At 34.7% G+C, this 22,274-nt stretch overlaps 2 protein-coding genes across 3 annotated transcripts; both read left to right on the top strand.

Moving 5' to 3' along the window:
- The first annotated feature begins 2,032 nt into the window (after window positions 1–2,032).
- LOC128226206 (uncharacterized) lies at window positions 2,033–5,755 on the top strand. Its single transcript, XM_052936099.1, has 4 exons — window positions 2,033–2,154; window positions 2,875–3,048; window positions 3,418–3,540; window positions 5,714–5,755. Exons 1-4 carry the CDS (start codon window positions 2,068–2,070, stop codon window positions 5,753–5,755), a joined length of 426 nt encoding a protein of 141 aa, XP_052792059.1. The 5' UTR covers window positions 2,033–2,067.
- Window positions 5,756–11,143: 5,388 nt separating this feature from the next.
- On the top strand, window positions 11,144–18,426 carry LOC128227041 (uncharacterized). Of its 2 annotated transcripts, XM_052937217.1 has the most exons (5): window positions 11,144–12,508; window positions 13,229–13,402; window positions 13,772–13,909; window positions 17,293–17,429; window positions 18,377–18,426. In XM_052937217.1, the coding sequence occupies exons 1-5, from the start codon at window positions 12,422–12,424 to the stop codon at window positions 18,393–18,395; spliced, it is 555 nt and encodes a 184-aa protein (XP_052793177.1). In that variant the 5' UTR covers window positions 11,144–12,421; the 3' UTR covers window positions 18,396–18,426. The 2 variants fall into 2 exon arrangements, with proteins under 2 accessions (XP_052793177.1, XP_052793178.1); XM_052937218.1 differs by lacking the exons at window positions 17,293–17,429; window positions 18,377–18,426 and adding an exon at window positions 14,736–15,352 and having other exon boundaries at window positions 11,147–12,508.
- Window positions 18,427–22,274: the final 3,848 nt, after the last annotated feature.

Raw genomic sequence — 22,274 nt, 5'->3', positions numbered from 1 at the left:
AATAGTATTGACAAGGGCCTTGTTTGATAATTATCATTCAGTGAATAAGTTTGTTTTAGCCACTAATGATAAAGTACGACTTTAATCCTCATTACAAGTTATTAAAAAGATGTTTTCTTTCTAAATATAACACATCAAACATCTAACCATTCCATTTAATGAACGACCTTGAAATGACCTTGACCTTTGGTGACCTTGATAGTCAGTATGTTAGAAAGCTTAGCATATGAACATAACTTACTTTAAACATTTAAGTCAATAAATGTTTGTGTTCAATAGCTATAATAAATACTGTAAGACTAGTCATGGGCTAAGAAAACAGCGGCCATATTGGCTGTTATCTTGGTTACCATAGTAACCTGGAGGATGCCAGCTGTCCACCCTCGCTAAATATGAACTTCAGACATCCCCCGACAAAAATATACCAAGAAACGCTCTGGACAAAAATGCACACAAATACCTCTAGGGACTGCACTAAGAAAAACTAGCAAGCATTAAATTTTAAGAAAACATTTCCATTAATGAATATTCAAATTATCATACGCCATCAAGATCGAATAAGGTAAGCGTCAGTGGAATTCTGTTTATTGTGTAGACGACAATAGTGCTATGTATTCTTCATAAAGCGAAGGTATTTTCTGTAACTTCGATATAAATGTGAATATAAGTAATACCAGTACAAAAATATCCACAATATCAAATATAAAAGCAAAATATATTATTAACACTTCAGATGTCACATTTCTACTCTTGCGCCTCATGTTCCAGGATCTTGGTCAACTTTGTACAAAATGGTGGAAATTCGTATAAATAACAGAACACGTTTGATAACTATCCGAACCTACCGATGGTCAGAAATCTCGTTATGCAGTCCATGTCTATTTAGAGTAAATGATTTTCACTAAGGGCACATGTATGATACTGTTATGAAGTGAACTGGTCATTCTATTTAAAAGGATTCTGACTAATAGAACAAATGAAACGGCTCATTTTGTTAAGTATTGTGGTATTGCTATATGTGTCCAAATTTGGAAGATTATTTGTACGCAAATGAATATTTATAGAGTTTTGATTGACCTTTCGATTGAGTTGTATTTGAATGTTTTTGGTTTAATTAGATATATAGGATCTTTCACGAGTCGTAATATTATAAACAATTTCATTCAAAGAGTTTAGCAAATATGTCACTAAGTGAGCCTTTGACGAGCCAAATAACATATTGCCAAGTAGCATACAATTGTGTATTATAGTATGATGAGTGTCAGATTTATCCGATGTCTTTTCCTGTAAGAAAATAGCTTAAGCTACCTACCGGTTTCACCTGTTTTAGTGAAGAACCGACCACCAATGCAATGCCATTTATCGCTCTTAATGCATTTAAGAGATGTAGAACTTGGGATAATTTAAAACCACAGATATATCCGATCGTGTCTATTTTGTTCAGAAGTAAAATGCACTCAAACTAAGATTATGTCACACCAGAAATACGTAAATAGCTTAAAAATTAACACAATTTGCTTTCTTTTTAATTGTGACGTCATGTCCGGTAAGATGACATCACAATTTATAATATGTACATGAAGTAATTTCCTGTTAAACTCTTTAAGAACCAAATTTTTTTTTTTACAAAATCGAGAAAAAATTATCACGCTTTCCGCTTAGGTATTAAATGGAAAATGTACTTCTTTATTTAAGAAAATCTTCATCATAAATAAAAAATGAGAAAGAAAACGTAAGACTTGCTACAATACTGCCAATTAAGCAATTAATTTTGCCATTATTGTTTTTTTACAAACACGCGGAGTGATATATTATCTCACCTATAAAAACAGGGTAATGTTATATTACACATGTGTAATGCAGTGAAATACATGGTGGCTATTTTTAGCCGGAAAAAAAACATGTTATAACAAGTGATCATTTATTGCTGCTTAATCAGTGTTATATGAGGCCTTAATCTGTGTTATAATAAGGAAATTTATGCATTGTAAATTATAAAAAAACTTTCAGTATAATATTTTTTTCCTTAAGTCTAGGGTCTCATTGTTGATTTAATATCAGGACAAAATGCTTAAGCTTAAGATAATATTTTTATTTTCATGGTTTCTATGTTATGTGTGTGATTTTAATTCCGTTGATTCTGCAATATATATGGTAAGTGATTTATTTTTTACTTAATATAATTATCAGTGAAAAATACTAAAAATACTAGTAAATTATTATTATAAGTAATATTCAAAAAATAATAAACAAGAGCATTCACAAGAGTGATGAATAACCCCATACGCCGCCTGGATATAGGAATGATATAAACTATATATTTAAAAAAGGGCCATAACTCCATCAAACATTGGTGGACTGTCACAATAGTCGAACTTTATATATATTCGTATGTGTTAAACACTTGTATTCATGATGTATTGTTTAGAAAGGGTCTGTTGGCCAATTAAAGTTAAAAAGAGGCCATAACTCCGTCACGAATTAGTTGTTTGAATCAGTCAAATGTTGTATGGTGTTGTACATTGTACCAAAAAGTATTTAAATCCATCGACCCTGTCATTAGTTATCATCCAGACACATTGTTTTGGCAAGTTCTAAGCTAGGTCTAGTTTTGTCGGGTTAAACATATGTACCAAATATTATTTATACCCTTCAAACCTTTCATGAGAGTTCATGTCCGGACATCTTTTCTTAGCAAATTCTAAGATTAGGATGGGAAAAAACGGTAAGTCCACTCCTATATACCAATGAACACAGAAGATGGGAAATAAAAACATCTTGGTGCTTGAAACGGCATACTTCAACACTGAGTTTTTAATCAATGAGAAACATAGTGCACAAAAAAGGAATAATGACCTGTTATATATGTCTTAGCCAAATGCAGTCAAAGGCGGATTAAGCTTCCGGAATTGTAACAGCACGCCTGTACCCCTCACCTTTGAGCATGTTGACATTCAACCCGACCCCGTGCAAATGGACCTTGGCTACGTCAATCTCAGTATGAATGCAACACTCACGAAGATGATTGGTAATTCGAGCAAGGTTGATGTAAGTAATAGTACTTGAATACTTGTACCATTAAAACATTTTAAAGTTAAAACCGGGAACATGCAGTGTTTCGTGCTAATTTTATAATCACAGTATAGAAACATAGTGTTGTAATTGCAACTGTCACAGAACGCCGACTCGAAATTAAGTTTCTTTTCGAATTTCGTTGACCTATGGTAAGGGATGTTTACAGCTATGGCAGTTGGATTCCTCTGTTTGCTCATAATAAAGCTTATAGTACTTGAAACATAATGCAACCGGACATTTATTACTCTAGTGTAAACTAAAAACAACAAATATGACACAAATCTAGCATAGCTGGATTGAAAATAATTCTTTTCTTGTATCAATCGTTCACTTTCATCCTAGGCCAGTTTGAGCATACGACTGAAGACAGAGCACGGTGAAACGGAGCTTTGCTATATTCTTGGAGAGAAATGTTACTTTTCTGACGTTTGCCACTGGTCAAGTCAACGCTCAACGTCCCAACGTGTACTTTTCCACCGGTATATACATGTATATATATTTATTGTCATAATGATTTGCCCTGATGGCCATAGGTATAATTTTACGATATATGTTTGCCCATTATATGTTTTACCCGAAACAATTGTTTACCTGGGCGAACCACAGTTTACAATCTCAAATCACCACATTTCAACATAAGATTTGTTTACATATATAAGTCTAATGCTAATTATAACAACTATGAAAAGCCGTTTCAAAGAAATCAGAAATATTATGAAGGACAGGAAGGAAACTCTTCAATTTCCATTATGCTTAAAACGAAAACGTAGCTCGTCTAAATGTCTTTATAGTTCGTGAAAATGACATAGTATCTCGATTAAACGACCTAACAAGTTACTAGGTCGTTTTGACGATAAAAAGACACGAATGTCATCTCTATACAAACGTATGATATATTAAAAGTTTTAATTTAATACATATTGTTATCGTATAACAGAGCGCGCAATTTTGTTCATGTTTGATTAAAAAAGATTTTAATAAACGGATTAGCTTGATTTCACAATTATTAAATTTTGGTGAGCTCCAATCAACCTATGCATTCTGAGAAAGGATATTATTACGAATACATGTTTGCTTTTTTAAATATTAAAAAGGCAATTATTTGATCTTACAAGGACTTTTCGGCATTTGAAAAGGCCCTAGATATAAAACAAATCGAGGACATGCTGTTGTTACACGTATATGTATTTTGAACTCAGCACTCAAAAATCTAGTTCCATTGTTAGATGGCGTAGATAAATTCAAGTAAACTATACAGCTATTAATTAACTGGTTTTGTTATAAAATATTCTATGTTTTATACTTATTTCAAAAGTTTTGGAATTAAAAAAGGCTTTAGAATAAAGAATATTTAATATAAAAGTTAAGAAAGATTTCTTAAGGGTTATTGTAGTATGTTCTGGAACATTCCTGAGGACTATTGTAGTTTTTTATGAAATATTCCCGAGGACTATTGTATTATGTTCTGGAACATTCCCGAGGATTATTGTATTATGTTCTGGAACATTCCCGAGGATTATTGTGGTATATTCTGGAACATTCCCGAGAACTATCGTAGTATTTTCTGGAACATTCCCGAAGACTATTGTAGTTTTTTCTGGAACCTTTCCGATGATTGTTGAAGTATTTTCTGGAACTTCCCCGAAGCTTATTGTAATATGATTTGGAACATTCCTGAGGACTATCGTAGTATTTTCTGGAACATTCCCGAGGACTACCGTAGTATTTTCTGGAACCTTCCCGATGACTATTGTAGTATGTTCTGAAATATTCCCGAGGGTTATTGTAGTATGTTCTTGAACATTCTCGAGGGTTATTGTAGTATGTTCTGGAACATTTCGGAGGGTTTTTTATAGTATGTTCTGGAACATTTCCGAATAATAGGGTAGTATGTCCTGGAACATTCCCGAGGGTTATTGTAGTATGTTCTGGAACATTCCCGAGGACTATTGTAGTATGTTCCGAAATATTCTCGAGAGTTATTGTAGTATGTTCTGGAACATTCCCGAGGACTATTGCAGAATGTTCTGGAACATTCTCGATGGTTATTGTAGTATGCTCTGAAACCTTCCCGAGGACTACTGTAGTATGTTCTGGAACATTTCCGGGGACTATTATAGTATGTTCTGGAACATTTCCGGGGATTATTGTAGTATGTTCAGGAACATTTCCCGGGACTATTGTAGTATGTTTTGGAACATTGCCGGGGACTATTCTAGTATGTTCTGGAACATTCCCGCGGACTTCTACCGTATGTTCTGGAACATTTCCGGGAGCCATTGCAGTATTTTTGTGGAACATTCCGGGGGACTTTTGCAATATGTTCTGGAACATTCCCCAGGGTTATATTATTATGTTCCGGAACATTCCCGAGGACTTTTGCAGTATGTTCCGGAACATTCCCGGGGACTATTGCAGTATGTTCTGGAACATTCCCGAGTGTTATTATATTATGTTCTGTAACATTCCGGGGGACTTTTGCAATATGTTCTGGAACATTCCCCAGGGTTATATTATTATGTTCTGGAACATTCCCGAGGACTTTTGAATTATGTTCTAGAACATTCCCGAGGACTATTGTAGTATGTTCTGGAACATTCCCGAGGGTTATTATATTATGTTCTGTAACATTCCCCAGGACTATTGCAGTATTTTCTGGAACCTTACCGAGGACTATTGAAGTATTTTCTGTTACATTCTCGAGGGTAATTGTATTATGTTCTGGAACATTCTCGAGGACTATTGTAGTATGTTTTGGAACATTCCCGAGGACTTTCGAATTATGTTCTAGAACATTCACGAGGACTATTGTAGTATGATCTGAAACATTCTTGGGGACTATACTGATGAAACAGCTCGTTTCAGAAAGAAAAAAAGCCTTTCGAATCAAGCCCAGGAAGAGCTTTACCGCATGTCTAATGACCGTTAATTTTCAGTTTCAAGGTAAGTTGTTTCACAAAAGACGACACTTCACAGATCTTCATAGTGAAGGGACAATTTACAATCAAAGCAAACGTCAGAGAATTAGGGAGCCAGTGGCATGCCTAGAATGGACCATGTGCTTGAAGTAGGTTCTGTTGCTTTAAATGATAGCTGAAATGTTAAAGCTACCCACTCACATATTAACATTTTTGACAACTTTTTAATATTTTGTCTTTGAACGTCACAAATGCTTGGAAACCAGTGATATAAAACTGCTTACCAAAAATCAGATCACAGATGTTCATATTTAAGTTCAAAAAGTGATTTATGTATTTTTCTTAAACCGGCCGAAACGCATTGACGCATTACAAGACAAACCAAAGTTGTAAAAACTGTAAATCTGTGAGAATGCAGCTTTAAAACGTTTTCCGGAAACGCTAATGTAAAGCATACATTACACTTCCCTGTTCAGATGATTTGTTTTATTCATTTAATACTAAAATGTGTATATATATTTATACAAAGTAATGTCAATAAAATGTTGTTGTTTTTTTATATTTGTGTAAGAAATGCTTTAAATAATTCCATTCAGCACACCCTTGTAACAGTTTGGTGATTTCTCTTCGAATAAGAAAGATACGGAAAACAATTCTTACAATAGTACAATGAATGTTATGTTATGTTGATATGGTAGTGTAGAGCATCTTCAACTAAGAATATTTATATAATACAATGCCGTTGAAATGCTCACGACTTTTGAAACTAAAATCAACCTTTGTAAAATTTTCAATTGTCTGAAATACACCTACATATGAAATGATGTACTTGTATTTTAATCATTTTTTCATAGTGATAAGTGTTGTTTACTATTGCTAACTGCGCCGCCATTGACATCTTGCAATGTTTGAATTGTGTCCCTTCAAACCTACTATTGTTTCTGGACAACCGCTTGAGATATGGATGTAGTGTAAACATCTGAATTGAAGTTTTGTAGGGAACAATAAAGACTGATTGCACTGTATATTGTCATGTACACTAAGCAAATGTAAATTTTACAGACCAAAAGTAAAAACATAAATTGTGGGTTTTATTTCAGTGATTGCAGTTTACTTTGAACAAACATGATGATCATCTACGTTGAAAGAGAAGTGGCGTCGGAGAAGTTTGCCTAGTTGCACTTATATGTTCACATAAATAAGATTTGTACAACATTGATGTATAAGTTTTGCTTCACCATACTAATAAACAGTATTTGCTGAAACATTCAAGCATCGAGTTTACCCTTTTTTAACAAAACTGACTCATTATATTTTTTTTAAATAAAAGAAATTGTTACGTTGCGTAATAAACAAAAAAAACTGTCCGAGCATGAGATACTTGGGAGCTGAGTTAAGGGAATGCTACCTCAGTCGTTTTTGAATATCAGAAAAAGAGGTTATGATGTTTCTTTGAATCCGATTTAAACAATTGTTTGTTATGAGATTAACACGTCAACAAGGTAGCTCAGTTATGGGCACTTTAAGCTTATACTCCGGTTCTAGGTGGTTCAAGATCTACACTGTACACATTTATTTACAGGTTTAATGATATTATATGAAACTTTTTTGCATTTGTCTTGAATAATTACAGTAATTGGTGAAAAGCAGAGACACTGGAAAGTGAGTTCAACTTGTTTTTTGGGCCCTAGGCAAATTGAATTCACCCGTAGTTCCTGTGAAATGTACAGAGATGAATTGAATATACTTAGTCTATGTAAATGAAACTAGAAGTCCTATTTCTCATTGTTAAGATTATTAGTGAGTCTAGACATCTTATTGGCAACTGTGTTTGTTAAGAAGTTGAAGATACAGTCGAAACGCGTTGGCTCGAAATCGATTGGCTCGATTATCTCGTTGGCTCGAACTGGATGTAAAAGACGCAATTTGTTATACTCTTTGTTAAGCATTCCCGCTTGGATCGATATTCGCTTGGACAGTCCCTTGGATATCGTGGCAACAGGTTTCGACTGTCCTTACTTTTCCGACAAAAGTCAGAAAACTTATATTTTAAGGCTTAATACAACTGAGAATTGTAAGTTGGTCGTGGGTAGGTGACGGGCCACAACATTCAGCTTTGTCTTGGGTAGGTGACGGGCCACAACATCCAGCTTCGACTTGGGTAGGTGACGGGTCACAACATTCAGTTCTGACTTGGGTAGGTGACGGGCCTCAACAATCGGCTCTGTCTTTGGTAGGTGACGGGCCTCGACATTCAGCTGACGGGCCTCAATAGTCAGGTCTGTCTTGGGTAGGTGACGGGCCTCAACATTCAGCTCTGACTTGGGTAGGTGACAGGTCTAAACATTCTGCTCTGACTTGGGTATATGACGGGCCTCAACATTCAGCTCTGACTTGGTGAGTTGACGGGCTTCAACATTCAGCTCTGACTTGGGGAGATGACGGGATTCAACATTCAGCTTTGACTTAGGGAGATGACGGGCTTCAACATTCAGCTCTGACTTGGGGATATGACGGGCTTCAACATTCAGGTCTGACTCGGGGAGATGACGGGCTTAAACATCAAGCTCTGTCTTGGGGAGATGACGGGCTTCAATATCAAGCTCTGTCTTGGGGAGATGACGGGCTTCAACATTCAGCTCTGACTTTGGGAGATGCCGGGCTTCAATATCAAGCTCTGACTTTGGGAGATGACGAACTTCAACATCAAATAGGTAGGTGACAGGTTTAAGGTAGTTTTAATGCTTCTGTTAAATGTATAGCCCGTTACTGGCTGAATTTCATATGTTTTATCGATTTTATTAAAGAAAGATAAAATAAACAATATGTCACTAAACTACTCATGAAATAGGGTTTTGTAGATAAAGAAATTCAGAAATATGCGATAAATTTATGCTTGATATTTTGCATAATGGTAAACCATATGAATCACTAGGTAGAAGGGTTCTTTTATATCTTAAAACTTTCCTTTGTTCTGTTAGAAATATGATTAACACGTTTGTTTACATATTGACATCGATAATGACCATTTTGACTTTTTGCCGGAGTTTATTGTGTTTCGATTTAATAATATGATTTGGGTTGTATAGAAATATGCTCAACAATTGGTGGACAAGACTCTTAAAAGAGTATGTTAGTATCTCAAAGTTAGCCTTCGATCACTAGCGACCAAGTTTCACTTTCAGTTTGCAATAGAATGTAACCTAAGCATGACCTTAATTTGGTTTTTGGTTGTATAGGAAGGTAATGAAAGCCTAATTATAATCGATCGTACTTGTGTTATAGAATTATTTCAAATAAACACTTGGTTACGTCAGGTTAAGTGTTCATAAAAAGTTTGATAGATTAAATACTTATTTTGAGGAACAACATAGTAATCCCGCTTGTTAGATATTGGTTAATGTTCACACCATTTAATTGTACAGGCAGTGAGAGAGTGAATGCTAGGGAACACCAACCAAGCATTTGCGTTGATGTACAGTTGTTATAATCTTAGAAAAGTGTGCAATTTAGTAAAGATTGTTACAGTGAATCCTCTGTGAAATTGTTACACAAAAAGGTGTTCAAATTTTTGTTAATACCTGAACCCTAAACTCCCAATAAGTTTTGACGTATTGAGTCTCGGGACTACACTTTATTTATATTTATCGTTTATTTGAAATATTCTATTCGAATTTCCTCATACGTTTTTCCGTTGTTGGGAAATACCACTTTATAAAAACAAAATTGTTGTCAAATATTGATATGCTGAAACATGAATGTTACACTTTAATTACTTTTTGTTAGAAGTGCTAAAACATTACTGCCCAACTTGTGGCCATGTCCATCAGCTAGGTGATTGTCTGTGTTTGTGTGTCTCTCTTATAATTATCTTTATTACGTACGTGTCTCTAGTTGAGTGTCTGTTTTGTTATAGTTCTTGTGCCACCAGAAGATCGCAGGGAGACGGTGACTGCTTGTCTTGTTCCATTATCGTTTCCTCAATTTAAGGGCAACGCAATACCTTTCGTACCAGAGATTTCCGTTCAGGCAAAATTATTATTTAATTCAGGTAAAAAAATCATGTTTTTTTAGTCGCATTTGCTTTAGATGTTGTTTGTTATTGTTAGTATCTTATTTGTCGATGTTATGCTAGTGGGGAGCCTTTATCGGGTGCTAGCTTAACTAGATTTGTTTTGAAAAAAGTCTGTTATCGGTTAAGCTTTTTTGATGTGTGTACGTTTGTTTGTGATGTTTGTATGTATGTGGACCTTTGTTTTATGCCTTAGAGGGTAAATATTTGACTACTGACCGTCTCAATGTAGTTTTCAATGTCATTCATCAAATGAAACTCCTCTCGAAGTAACAGTATTGACAAGGGCCTTGTTTGATCAGGGTCCACACAATCATTCAGTGAATAAGATTGATTTAGCCACTAATGATAAAGTACGGCTTTAATCCTCATCACAAGTTATTAATAAGATGGTTTTTTTTTGTCTAAATATAACACATCAAACATCTAACCATTCCATTTAATGAACGACCTTGAAATGACCTTGACCTTGACCTTTGGTGACCTTGATAGTCAGTATGTTAGAAAGCTAAGCATATGAACATAACTTACTTCAAACATTTAAGTCAATAAATGTTTGTGTTAAATAGTTATAATAAATACTGTAAGACTAGTCATGGGCTAAGAAAACAGCGGTCATATTGGCTGTTATTTGGTTACCATAGTAACCTGGAGGATGCCAGCTGTCCACCCTCGCTAAATATGAACTTCAGACATCCCCCAACAAAATATACCTAGAAACGCTCTGGACAAAAAATGCACACACATACCTTTAGGGACTGTACTTCGAAAAACTAGCAAGCATTTAAGAAAACATTTCCATTAATGAATATTCAAATGATCATACGCCATCAAGATCGAATAAGGTAAGCGTCAGTGGAAGTCTGTTTAGTGTGTAGACGACAATAGTTCTATGTATTCTTCATAAAGCGAAGGTATTTTCTGTAACTTCGATAATAAATGTGAATATAAGTAATACCAGTACAAAAATATCCACAATATCAAATATAAAAGCAAAATATATTATTAACACTTCAGATGTCACATTTCTACTATTGCGCCTCATATTCCAGGATCTTGGTCAGACTTTGTACAAAATGGTGGAAATTCGTATAAATAACAGAACACGTTTGATAACTATCCGAACCTACCGATGGTCAGAAATCTCGTTATGCAGTCCATGTCTATTTAGAGTAAATGATTTTCACTAAGGGCACATGTATGGTACTGTTATGAAGTGAACTGGTCATTCTATTTAAAAGGATTCTGACTAATAGAACAAATGAAACGGCTCATTTTGTTAAGTATTGTGGTATTGCTATATGTGTCCAAATTTGGAAGATTATTTGTACGCAAATGAATATTTATAGAGTTTTGATTGACCTTTCGATTGGGTTGTATTTGAATGTTTTTGGTTTAATTAGATATATAGGATCTTTCACGAGTCGTAAGATTATACACAATTTCATTCAAAGAGTTTAGCAAATATGTCACTAAGTGAGCCTTTGACGAGCCAAATAACATATTGCCAAGTAGCATACAATTGTGTATTATAGTATGATGAGTGTCAGATTTATCCGATGTCTTTTCCTGTAAGAAAATAGCTTAAGCTACCTACCGGTTTCACCTGTTTTAGTGAAGAACCGACCACCAATGCAATGGCATTTATCGCTCTTAATGCATTTAAGAGATGTAGAACTTGGGATAATTTAAAACCACAGATATATCCGATCGTGTCTATTTTGTTCAGAAGTAAAATGCACTCAAACTAAGATTATGTCACACCAGAAATACGTAAATAGCTTAAAAATTAACACAATTTGCTTTCTTTTTAATTGTGACGTCATGTCCGGTAAGATGACATCACAATTTATAATATGTACATGAAGTAATTTCCTGTTAAACTCTTTAAGAACCAAATTTTTTTTTTTTTACAAAATCGAGAAAAAATTATCACGCTTTCCGCTTAGGTATTAAATGGAAAATGTACTTCTTTATTTAAGAAAATCTTCATCATAAATAAAAAATGAGAAAGAAAACGTAAGACTTGCTACAATACTGCCAATTAAGCAATTAATTTTGCCATTATTTTTTTTTACAAACACGCGGAGTGATATATTATCTCACCTATAAAAACAGGGTAATGTTATATTACACATGTGTAATGCAGTGAAATACATGGTGGCTATTTTTAGCCGGAAAAAACAACATGTGATAACAAGTGATCATTTATTGCTGCTTAATCAGTGTTATATGAGACCTTAATCTGTGTTATAATAAGGAAATTTATGCATTGTAAATTATAAAAAAGCTTTCAGTATAATATTTTGTTTCCTTAAGTCTAGGGTCTCATTGTTGATTTTAATATCAGGACAAAATGCTTAAGCTTAAGATAATATTTTTATTTTCATGGTTTCTATGTTATGTGTGTGATTTTAATTCCGTTGATTCTGCAATATATATGGTAAGTGATTTATTTTTTACTTAATATAATTATCAGTGAAAAATACTAAAAATACTAGTAAATTATTATTATAAGTAATATTCAAAAAATAATAAACAAGAGCATTCACAAGAGTGATGAATAACCCCATAGGCCGCCTGGATATAGGAATGATATAAACTATATATTTAAAAAATGGCCATAACTCCATCAAACATTGGTGGACTGTCACAATAGTCGAACTTTATATATATTCGTATGTGTTAAACACTTGTATTCATGATGTATTGTTTAGAAAGGGTCTGTTGGCCAATTAAAGTTAAAAAGAGGCCATAACTCCGTCACGAATTAGTTGTTTGAATCAGTCAAATGTTGTGTGGTGTTGTACATTGTACCAAAAAGTATTTAAATCCATCGACCCTGTCATTAGTTATCATCCAGACACATTGTTTTGGCAAGTTCTAAGCTAGGTCTGGTTTTGTCGGGTTAAACATATGTACCAAATATTATTTATACCCGTCAAACCTTTCATGAGAGTTCATGTCCGGACATCTTTTCTTAGCAAATTCTAAGATTAGGAGGGGAAAAACGGTAAGTCCACTCCTATATACCAGTGAACACAGAAGATGGGAAATAAAACACATCTTGGTGCTTGAAACGGCATACTTCAACACTGAGTTTTTAATCAATGAGAAACATAGTGCACAAAAAAGGAATACTGACCTGTTATATATGTCTTAGCCAAATGAAGTCAAAGGCGGATTAAGCTTCCGGAATTGTAACAGCACGCCTGTACCCCTCACCTTTGAGCATGTTGACATTCAACCCGACCCCGTGCAAATGGACCTTGGCTACGTCAATCTCAGTATGAATGCAACACTCACGAAGATGATTGGTAATTCGAGCAAGGTTGATGTAAGTAATAGTACTTGAATACTTGTACCATTAAAACATTTTAAAGTTAAAACCGGGAACATGCAGTGTTTCGTGCTAATTTTATAATCACAGTATAGAAACATAGTGTTGTAATTGCAACTGTCACAGAACGCCGACTCGAAATTAAGTTTCTTTTCGAATTTCGTTGACCTATGGTAAGGGATGTTTACAGCTATGGCAGTTGGATTCCTCTGTTTGCTCATAATAAAGCTTATAGTACTTGAAACATAATGCCACCGGACATTTATTACTCTAGTGTAAACTAAAAACAACAAATATGACACAAATCTAGCATAGCTGGATTGAAAATAATTCTTTTCTTGTATCAATCGTTCACTGTCATCCTAGGCCAGTTTGAGCATACGACTGAAGACAGAGCACGGTGAAACGGAGCTTTGCTATATTCTTGGAGAGAAATGTTACGTTTCTGACGTTTGCCACTGGGTCAAGTCAACGCTCAACATCCCAACGTGTACTTTTCCACCGGTATATACATGTATTTATATTTATTGTCATAATGATATGCCCTGATGGCCATAGGTATAATTTTACGATATATGTTTGCCCATTATATGTTTTACCCGAAACAATTGTTTACCTGGGCGAACCACAGTTTACAATCTCAAATCACCACATTTCAACATAAGATTTGTTTACATATATAAGTCTAATGCTAATTATAACAACTATGAAAAGCCTTTTCAAAGAAATCAGAAATGTGTATATATATTTATACAAAGTAATGTCAATAAAATGTTGTTGTTTTTTTTATATTTGTGTAAGAAATGCTTTAAATAATTCCATTCAGCACACCCTTGTAACAGTTTGGTGATTTCTCTTCGAATAAGAAAGATACGGAAAACAATTCTTACAATAGTACAATGAATGTTATGTTATGTTGATATGGTAGTGTAGAGCATCTTCAACTAAGAATATTAATATAATACAATGCCGTTGAAATGCTCACGACTTTTGAAACTAAAATCAACCTTTGTAAAATTTTCAATTGTCTGAAATACACCTACATATGAAATGATGTACTTGTATTTTAATCATTTTTTCATAGTGATAAGTGTTGTTTACTATTGCTAACTGCGCCGCCATTGACATCTTGCAATGTTTGAATTGTGTCCCTTCAAACCTACTATTGTTTATGGACAACCGCTTGAGATATGGATGTAGTGTAAACATCTGAATTGAAGTTTTGTAGGGAACAATAAAGACTGATTGCACTGTATATTGTCATGTACACTAAGCAAATGTAAATTTTACAGACCAAAAGTAAAAACATAAATTGTGGGTTTTATTTCAGTGATTGCAGTTTACTTTGAACAAACATGATGATCATCTACGTTGAAAGAGAAGTGGCGTCGGAGAAGTTTGCCTAGTTGCACTTATATGTTCACATAAATAAGATTTGTACAACATTGATGTATAAGTTTTGCTTCACCATACTAATAAACAGTATTTCCTGAAACATTCAAGCATCGAGTTTACCCTTTTTTAACAAAACTGACTCATTATATTTTTTTTAAATAAAAGAAATTGTTACGTTGCGTAATAAACAAAAAAGATTTGTTTACATATATAAGTCTAATGCTAATTATAACAACTATGAAAAGCCTTTTCAAAGAAATCAGAAATATTATGAAGGACAGGAAGGAAACTCTTCAATTTCCATTATGCTTAAAACGAAAACGTAGCTCGTCTAAATGTCTTCATAGTTCGTGAAAATGACATAGTATCTCGATTAAACGACCTAACAAGTTACTAGGTCGTTTTGACGATAAAAAAGACACGAATGTCATCTCTATACAAACGTATGATATATTAAAAGTTTTAATTTAATACATATTGTTATCGTATAACAGAGCGCGCAATTTTGTTCATGTTTGATTAAAAAAGATTTTAATAAACGGATTAGCTTGATTTCACAATTATTAAATTTTGGTGAGCTCCAATCAACCTATGCATTCTGAGAAAGGATATTATTACGAATACATGTTTGCTTTTTTAAATATTAAAAAGGCAATTATTTGATCTTACAAGGACTTTTCGGCATTTGAAAAGGCCCTAGATATAAAACAAATCGAGGACATGCTGTTGTTACACGTATATGTATTTTGAACTCAGCACTCAAAAATCTAGTTCCATTGTTAGATGGCGTAGATAAATTCAAGTAAACTATACAGCTATTAATTAACTGGTTTTGTTATAAAATATTCTATGTTTTATACTTATTTCAAAAGTTTTGGAATTAAAAAAGGCTTTAGAATAAAGAATATTATTAATATAAAAGTTAAGAAAGATTTCTTAAGGGTTATTGTAGTATGTTCTGGAACATTCCTGAGGACTATTGTAGTTTTTTATGAAATATTCCCGAGGACTATTGTATTATGTTCTGGAACATTCCCGAGGATTATTGTATTATGTTCTGGAACATTCCCGAGGATTATTGTGGTATATTCTGGAACATTCCCGAGAACTATCGTAGTATTTTCTGGAACATTCCCGAAGACTATTGTAGTTTTTTCTGGAACCTTTCCGATGATTGTTGAAGAATTTCTGGAACTTCCCCGAAGCTTATTGTAATATGATTTGGAACATTCCTGAGGACTATCGTAGTATTTTCTGGAACATTCCCGAGGACTACCGTAGTATTTTCTGGAACCTTCCCGATGACTATTGTAGTATGTTCTGAAATATTCCCGAGGGTTATTGTAGTATGTTCTTGAACATTCTCGAGGGTTATTATAGTATGTTCTGGAACATTTCGGAGGGTTTTTATAGTATGTTCTGGAACATTTCCGAATAATAGGGTAGTATGTCCTGGAACATTCCCGAGGGTTATTGTAGTATATTCTGGAACATTCCCGAGGACTATTGTAGTATGTTCCGAAATATTCTCGAGAGTTATTGTAGTATGTTCTGGAACATTCCCGAGGACTATTGCAGAATGTTCTGGAACATTCTCGATGGTTATTGTAGTATGCTCTGAAACCTTCCCGAGGACTACTGTAGTATGTTCTGGAACATTTCCGGGGACTATTATAGTATGTTCTGGAACATTTCCGGGGATTATTGTAGTATGTTCAGGAACATTTCCCGGGACTATTGTAGTATGTTTTGGAACATTGCCGGGGACTATTCTAGTATGTTCTGGAACATTCCCGCGGACTTCTACCGTATGTTCTGGAACATTTCCGGGAGCCATTGCAGTATTTTTGTGGAACATTCCGGGGGACTTTTGCAATATGTTCTGGAACATTCCCCAGGGTTATATTATTATGTTCCGGAACATTCCCGAGGACTTTTGCAGTATGTTCCGGAACATTCCCGGGGACTATTGCAGTATGTTCTGGAACATTCCCGAGTGTTATTATATTATGTTCTGTAACATTCCGGGGGACTTTTGCAATATGTTCTGGAACATTCCCCAGGGTTATATTATTATGTTCTGGAACATTCCCGAGGACTTTTGAATTATGTTCTAGAACATTCCCGAGGACTATTGTAGTATGTTCTGGAACATTCCCGAGGGTTATTATATTATGTTCTGTAACATTCCCCAGGACTATTGCAGTATTTTCTGGAACCTTACCGAGGACTATTGAAGTATTTTCTGTTACATTCTCGAGGGTAATTGTATTATGTTCTGGAACATTCTCGAGGACTATTGTAGTATGTTTTGGAACATTCCCGAGGACTTTCGAATTATGTTCTAGAACATTCCCGAGGACTATTGTAGTATGATCTGAAACATTCTTGGGGACTATACTGATGAAACAGCTCGTTTCAGAAAGAAAAAAAGCTTTCGAATCAAGCCCAGGAAGAGCTTTACCGCATGTCTAATGACCGTTAATTTTTAGTTTCAAGGTAAGTTGTTTCACAAAAGACGACACTTCACAGATCTGCCGTTCATAGTGAAGGGACAATTTACAATCAAAGCAAACGTCAGAGAATTAGGGGAGCCAGTGGCATGCCTAGAATGGACCATGTGCTTGAAGTAGGTTCTGTTGCTTTAAATGATAGCTGAAATGTTAAAGCTACCCACTCACATATTAACATTTTTGACAACTTTTTAATATTTTGTCTTTGAACGTCACTAATGCTTGGAAACCAGTGATATAAAACTGCTTACCAAAAATCAGATCACAGATGTTCATATTTAAGTTCAAAAAGTGATTTATGTATTTTTCTTAAACCGGCCGAAACGCATTGACGCATTACAAGACAAACCAAAGTTGTAAAAACTGTAAATCTGTGAGAATGCAGCTTTAAAACGTTTTCCGGAAACGCTAATGTAAAGCATACATTACACTTCCCTGTTCAGATGATTTGTTTTATTCATTTAATACTAAAATGTGTATATATTTATACAAAGTAATGTCAATAAAATGTTGTTGTTTTTTTTATTTGTGTAAGAAATGCTTTAAATAATTCCATTCAGCACACCCTTGTAACAGTTTGGTGATTTCTCTTCGAATAAGAAAGATACGGAAAACAATTCTTACAATAGTACAATGAATGTTATGTTATGTTGATATGGTAGTGTAGAGCATCTTCAACTAAGAATATTAATATAATACAATGCCGTTGAAATGCTCACGACTTTTGAAACTAAAATCAACCTTTGTAAAATTTTCAATTGTCTGAAATACACCTACATATGAAATGATGTACTTGTATTTTAATCATTTTTTCATAGTGATAAGTGTTGTTTACTATTGCTAACTGCGCCGCCATTGACATCTTGCAATGTTTGAATTGTGTCCCTTCAAACCTACTATTGTTTATGGACAACCGCTTGAGATATGGATGTAGTGTAAACATCTGAATTGAAGTTTTGTAGGGAACAATAAAGACTGATTGCACTGTATATTGTCATGTACACTAAGCAAATGTAAATTTTACAGACCAAAAGTAAAACATAAATTGTGGGTTTTATTTCAGTGATTGCAGTTTACTTTGAACAAACATGATGATCATCTACGTTGAAAGAGTGGCGTCGGAGAAGTTTGCCTAGTTGCACTTATATGTTCACATAAATAAGATTTGTACAACATTGATGTATAAGTTTTGCTTCACCATACTAATAAACAGTATTTCCTGAAACATTCAAGCATCGAGTTTACCCTTTTTTAACAAAACTGACTCATTATATTTTTTTTAAATAAAAGAAATTGTTACGTTCCGTAATAAACAAAAAAAAAACTGTCCGAGCATGAGATACTTGGGAGCTGAGTTAGGGGAATGCTACCTCAGTCGTTTTGAATATCAGAAAAAGAGGTTATGATGTTTCTTTGAATCCGATTTAAACAATTGTTTGTTATGAGATTAACACGTCAACAAGGTAGCTCAGTTATGGGCACTTTAAGCTTATACTCCGGTTCTAGGTGGTTCAAGATCTACACTGTACACATTTATTTACAGGTTTAATGGTATTATATGAAACTTTTTTGCATTTGTCTTGAATAATTACAGTAATTGGTGAAAAGCAGAGACACTGGAAAGTGAGTTCAACTTGTTGTTTTTTGGCCCTAGGCAAATTGAATTCACCCGTAGTTCCTGTGGAATGTACAGAGATGAATTGAATATAATTGGTCTATGTAAAATGAAACTAGAAGTCCTATTTCTCATTGTTAAGATTGTAAGTGAGTCTAGACATCTTATTTGCAACTGTGTTTGTTAAGAAGTTGAAGATACAGTCGAAACGATTGGCTCGATTATCTCGTTGGCTCGAACTGGATGTAAAAGACGCAATTTGTTATACTCTTTGTTAAGCATTCCCGCTTTGATCGATATTCGCTTGGACAGTCCCTTGGATATCGTGGCAACAGGTTTCGACTGTCCTTACTTTTCGGAAACGATTTTCCGACAAAAGTCAGAAAAGTTATATTTTAAGACTTAATACAACTGAGAATTGTTAGTGGGTCGTGGGTAGGTGACGGGCCACAACATTCAGCTTTGTCTTTGGTAGGTGACGGGCCACAACATCCAGCTTCGACTTGGGTAGGTGACGGGTCACAACATTCAGTTCTGACTTGGGTAGGTGACGGGCCTCAATAATCGGCTCTGTCTTTGGTAGGTGACGGGCCTCGACATTCAGCTGATGGGCGTCAATATTCAGGTCTGTCTTTGGTAGGTGATGGGCCTCAACAGTCAGCTCTGTCTTTGGTAGATGACGGGACTCAACATTCAGCTCTGACTTGGGTAAGTGACAGGCCTAAAGATTCTGCTCTGACTTGGGTATGTGACGGGCCTGACTTGGGGAGATGACGGGCTTCAACATTCAGCTCTGACTTGGGGAGTTGACGGGCTTCAACATTCAGCTCTGACTTGGGGGAGATGACGGGCTTCAACAGTCAGCTCTGACTTGGGGAGATGACGGGCTTCAACATTCAGCTCTGTCTTGGGGAGATGACGGGCTTCAACATCAAGCTCTGTCTTGGGGAGATGACGGGCTTCAACATCAAAGTCTGTCTTGGGGAGATGACGGGCTTCAACATTTATCTCTGTCTTGGGGAGATGACGGGCTTCAACATTAAGCTCTGTCTTGGAGAGATGACGGGCTTCAACATCAAGCTCTGTCGTAGGTAGATGATAGGTTTAAGGTAGTTTTAATGCTGCTAATAAATGTATAGCCCGTTACTGGCTGAATTTCATACGTTTAATCGATTTTTATTAAAGAAAGATAAGATAAAAATAAGTCAACTTACACTAAACCATTCATAAAATAGGTCTTTGTAGAGAAAGAAAATCAGAAGTTATGCTATAAATTTATGCTTGATAATTTGCATAACCAGATGACTCGCTAGGAAGAAGGGTATTTAAATTTTAAAACATGCCTTCGTTTTGATAAAAATATGATCAACACGTTTGTTTACAAATTGATATCGATAATGACCTTTTGACTTTTTGCCTGAGTTTATTGTGTTTCGATTTAGTAATGATTTGGATTGTATAGAAATATGCTCAATATTTTGTGGACAAGTCTCTAAAAAAGTATGTTAATATCTCAAGGTTGGCCTTCTTTCACTTGCGACCAAGTTTCACTTTCAGTTTGCAATATAATGTAACCTAAGCGTGACCTTAATTTGGTTTCTGATATATCATTATAATTGTATAGGAAGGTAATGGAGGCCTAATTAAAACCGATCGTACCTGTGTTATTGAATTCCTTTCAAATAAACACTTGGTTACGTCAGGTTTAGTGTTCATAAAAATTTTAATAGATTAAATATTTATTTTGAGGAGCAACATAGTAATCCCGCTTGTTAGATATTGGTTAATGTTCACACCATTTAATTTTACAGGCAGTGAGTTTAAATGATTGCTAGGGATCACCAACCAAGCATTAGCGTTGATGTACAGTTGTTATAATCTTAGTAAAGTGTGCAATTTAGTAAAGATTGTTGCAGTGAATCCTCTGTGAAATTGTTACACAAAAGGTGTTCAAATTTTAATTAATACCTGAACCCTGAACTCCCAATAAGTTTTGACGTATTGAGTCTCGGGACTACACTTTAGTTATATTTATCGTTTATTTGAAATATTCGATTCGAATTTCCTCATACTTTCTTCCGTTGTTGGGAAATACCACTTTATAAAAACAATATTGTTGTCAAATATTGACATGCTGAAACATGAATGTTACACTTCAATTACTTTTTGTTAGAAGTGCTAAAACATTACTGCCCAACTTGTGGCCATGTACAGTCAGCTAGTTGATTGTCTGTTGTGTCTCTCTAAATAATTATATTTATTACGTGCGTGTCTCTAGGTGAGTGTCTGTTTTTCAATGGTCCTTGTGCCACTTAAGAAGATCGCAGGGAGACGTTGACTGCTTGGCTTGTCCCAGTATCGTTTCCTCTATTTAAGGGCAACGCAATATCTTTCGTACCAGAGATTTTCGTTCAGCCAAAATTATTATTTAATAAGGTAATTTGGTAAACAAATCATGTTTAAATCATTTAGTTTGTTATTGTTAGTATCTTATTTGTCGATGTTATGCTAGTGGGGGTATGGACATTCCTAGCCTTTTTCGGGTGCTAGCTCAACTAGATTTGTTTTGAAAAAGGTCTGTTATCGGTTAAGCTTTTTTGATGTTTGTACGTTTGTATGTGGTGTTTGTATGTATGTGGACCTTTGTTTTATGCCTTAGAGGGTACATATTTGAATATTTGACTACTGACCGTCTCAATGTAGTTTTCAATGTCATTTATCAAATGAAACACATCTCAAAGTAATAGTATTGACAAGGGCCTTGTTTAATAATTATCATTCAGTGAATAAGTTTGTTTTAGCCACTAATGATAAAGTACGACTTTAATCCTCATTACAAGTTATTAAAAAGATGTTTTCTTTCTAAATATAACACATCAAACATCTAACCATTCCATTTAATGAACGACCTTGAAATGACCTTGACCTTTGGTGACCTTGATAGTCAGTATGTTAGAAAGCTTAGCATAGAACATAACTTACTTTAAACATTTAAGTCAATAAATGTTTGTGTTCAATAGCTATAATAAATACTGTAAGACTAGTCATGGGCTAAGAAAACAGCGGCCATATTGGCTGTTATCTTGGTTACCATAGTAACCTGGAGGATGCCAGCTGTCCACCCTCGCTAAATATGAACTTCAGACATCCCCCGACAAAAATATACCAAGAAACGCTCTGGACAAAAATGCACACAAATACCTCTAGGGACTGCACTAAGAAAAACTAGCAAGCATTAAATTTTAAGAAAACATTTCCATTAATGAATATTCAAATTATCATACGCCATCAAGATCGAATAAGGTAAGCGTCAGTGGAATTCTGTTTATTGTGTAGACGACAATAG

Source organism: Mya arenaria, chromosome 3 (genome assembly GCF_026914265.1).
Source record: "Mya arenaria isolate MELC-2E11 chromosome 3, ASM2691426v1".
NCBI lineage: Eukaryota > Metazoa > Mollusca > Bivalvia > Myida > Myidae > Mya > Mya arenaria.
The sequence above is the reverse complement of the archived record's forward strand: the minus strand, read 5'-3'. Positions and strand labels throughout refer to the sequence as shown.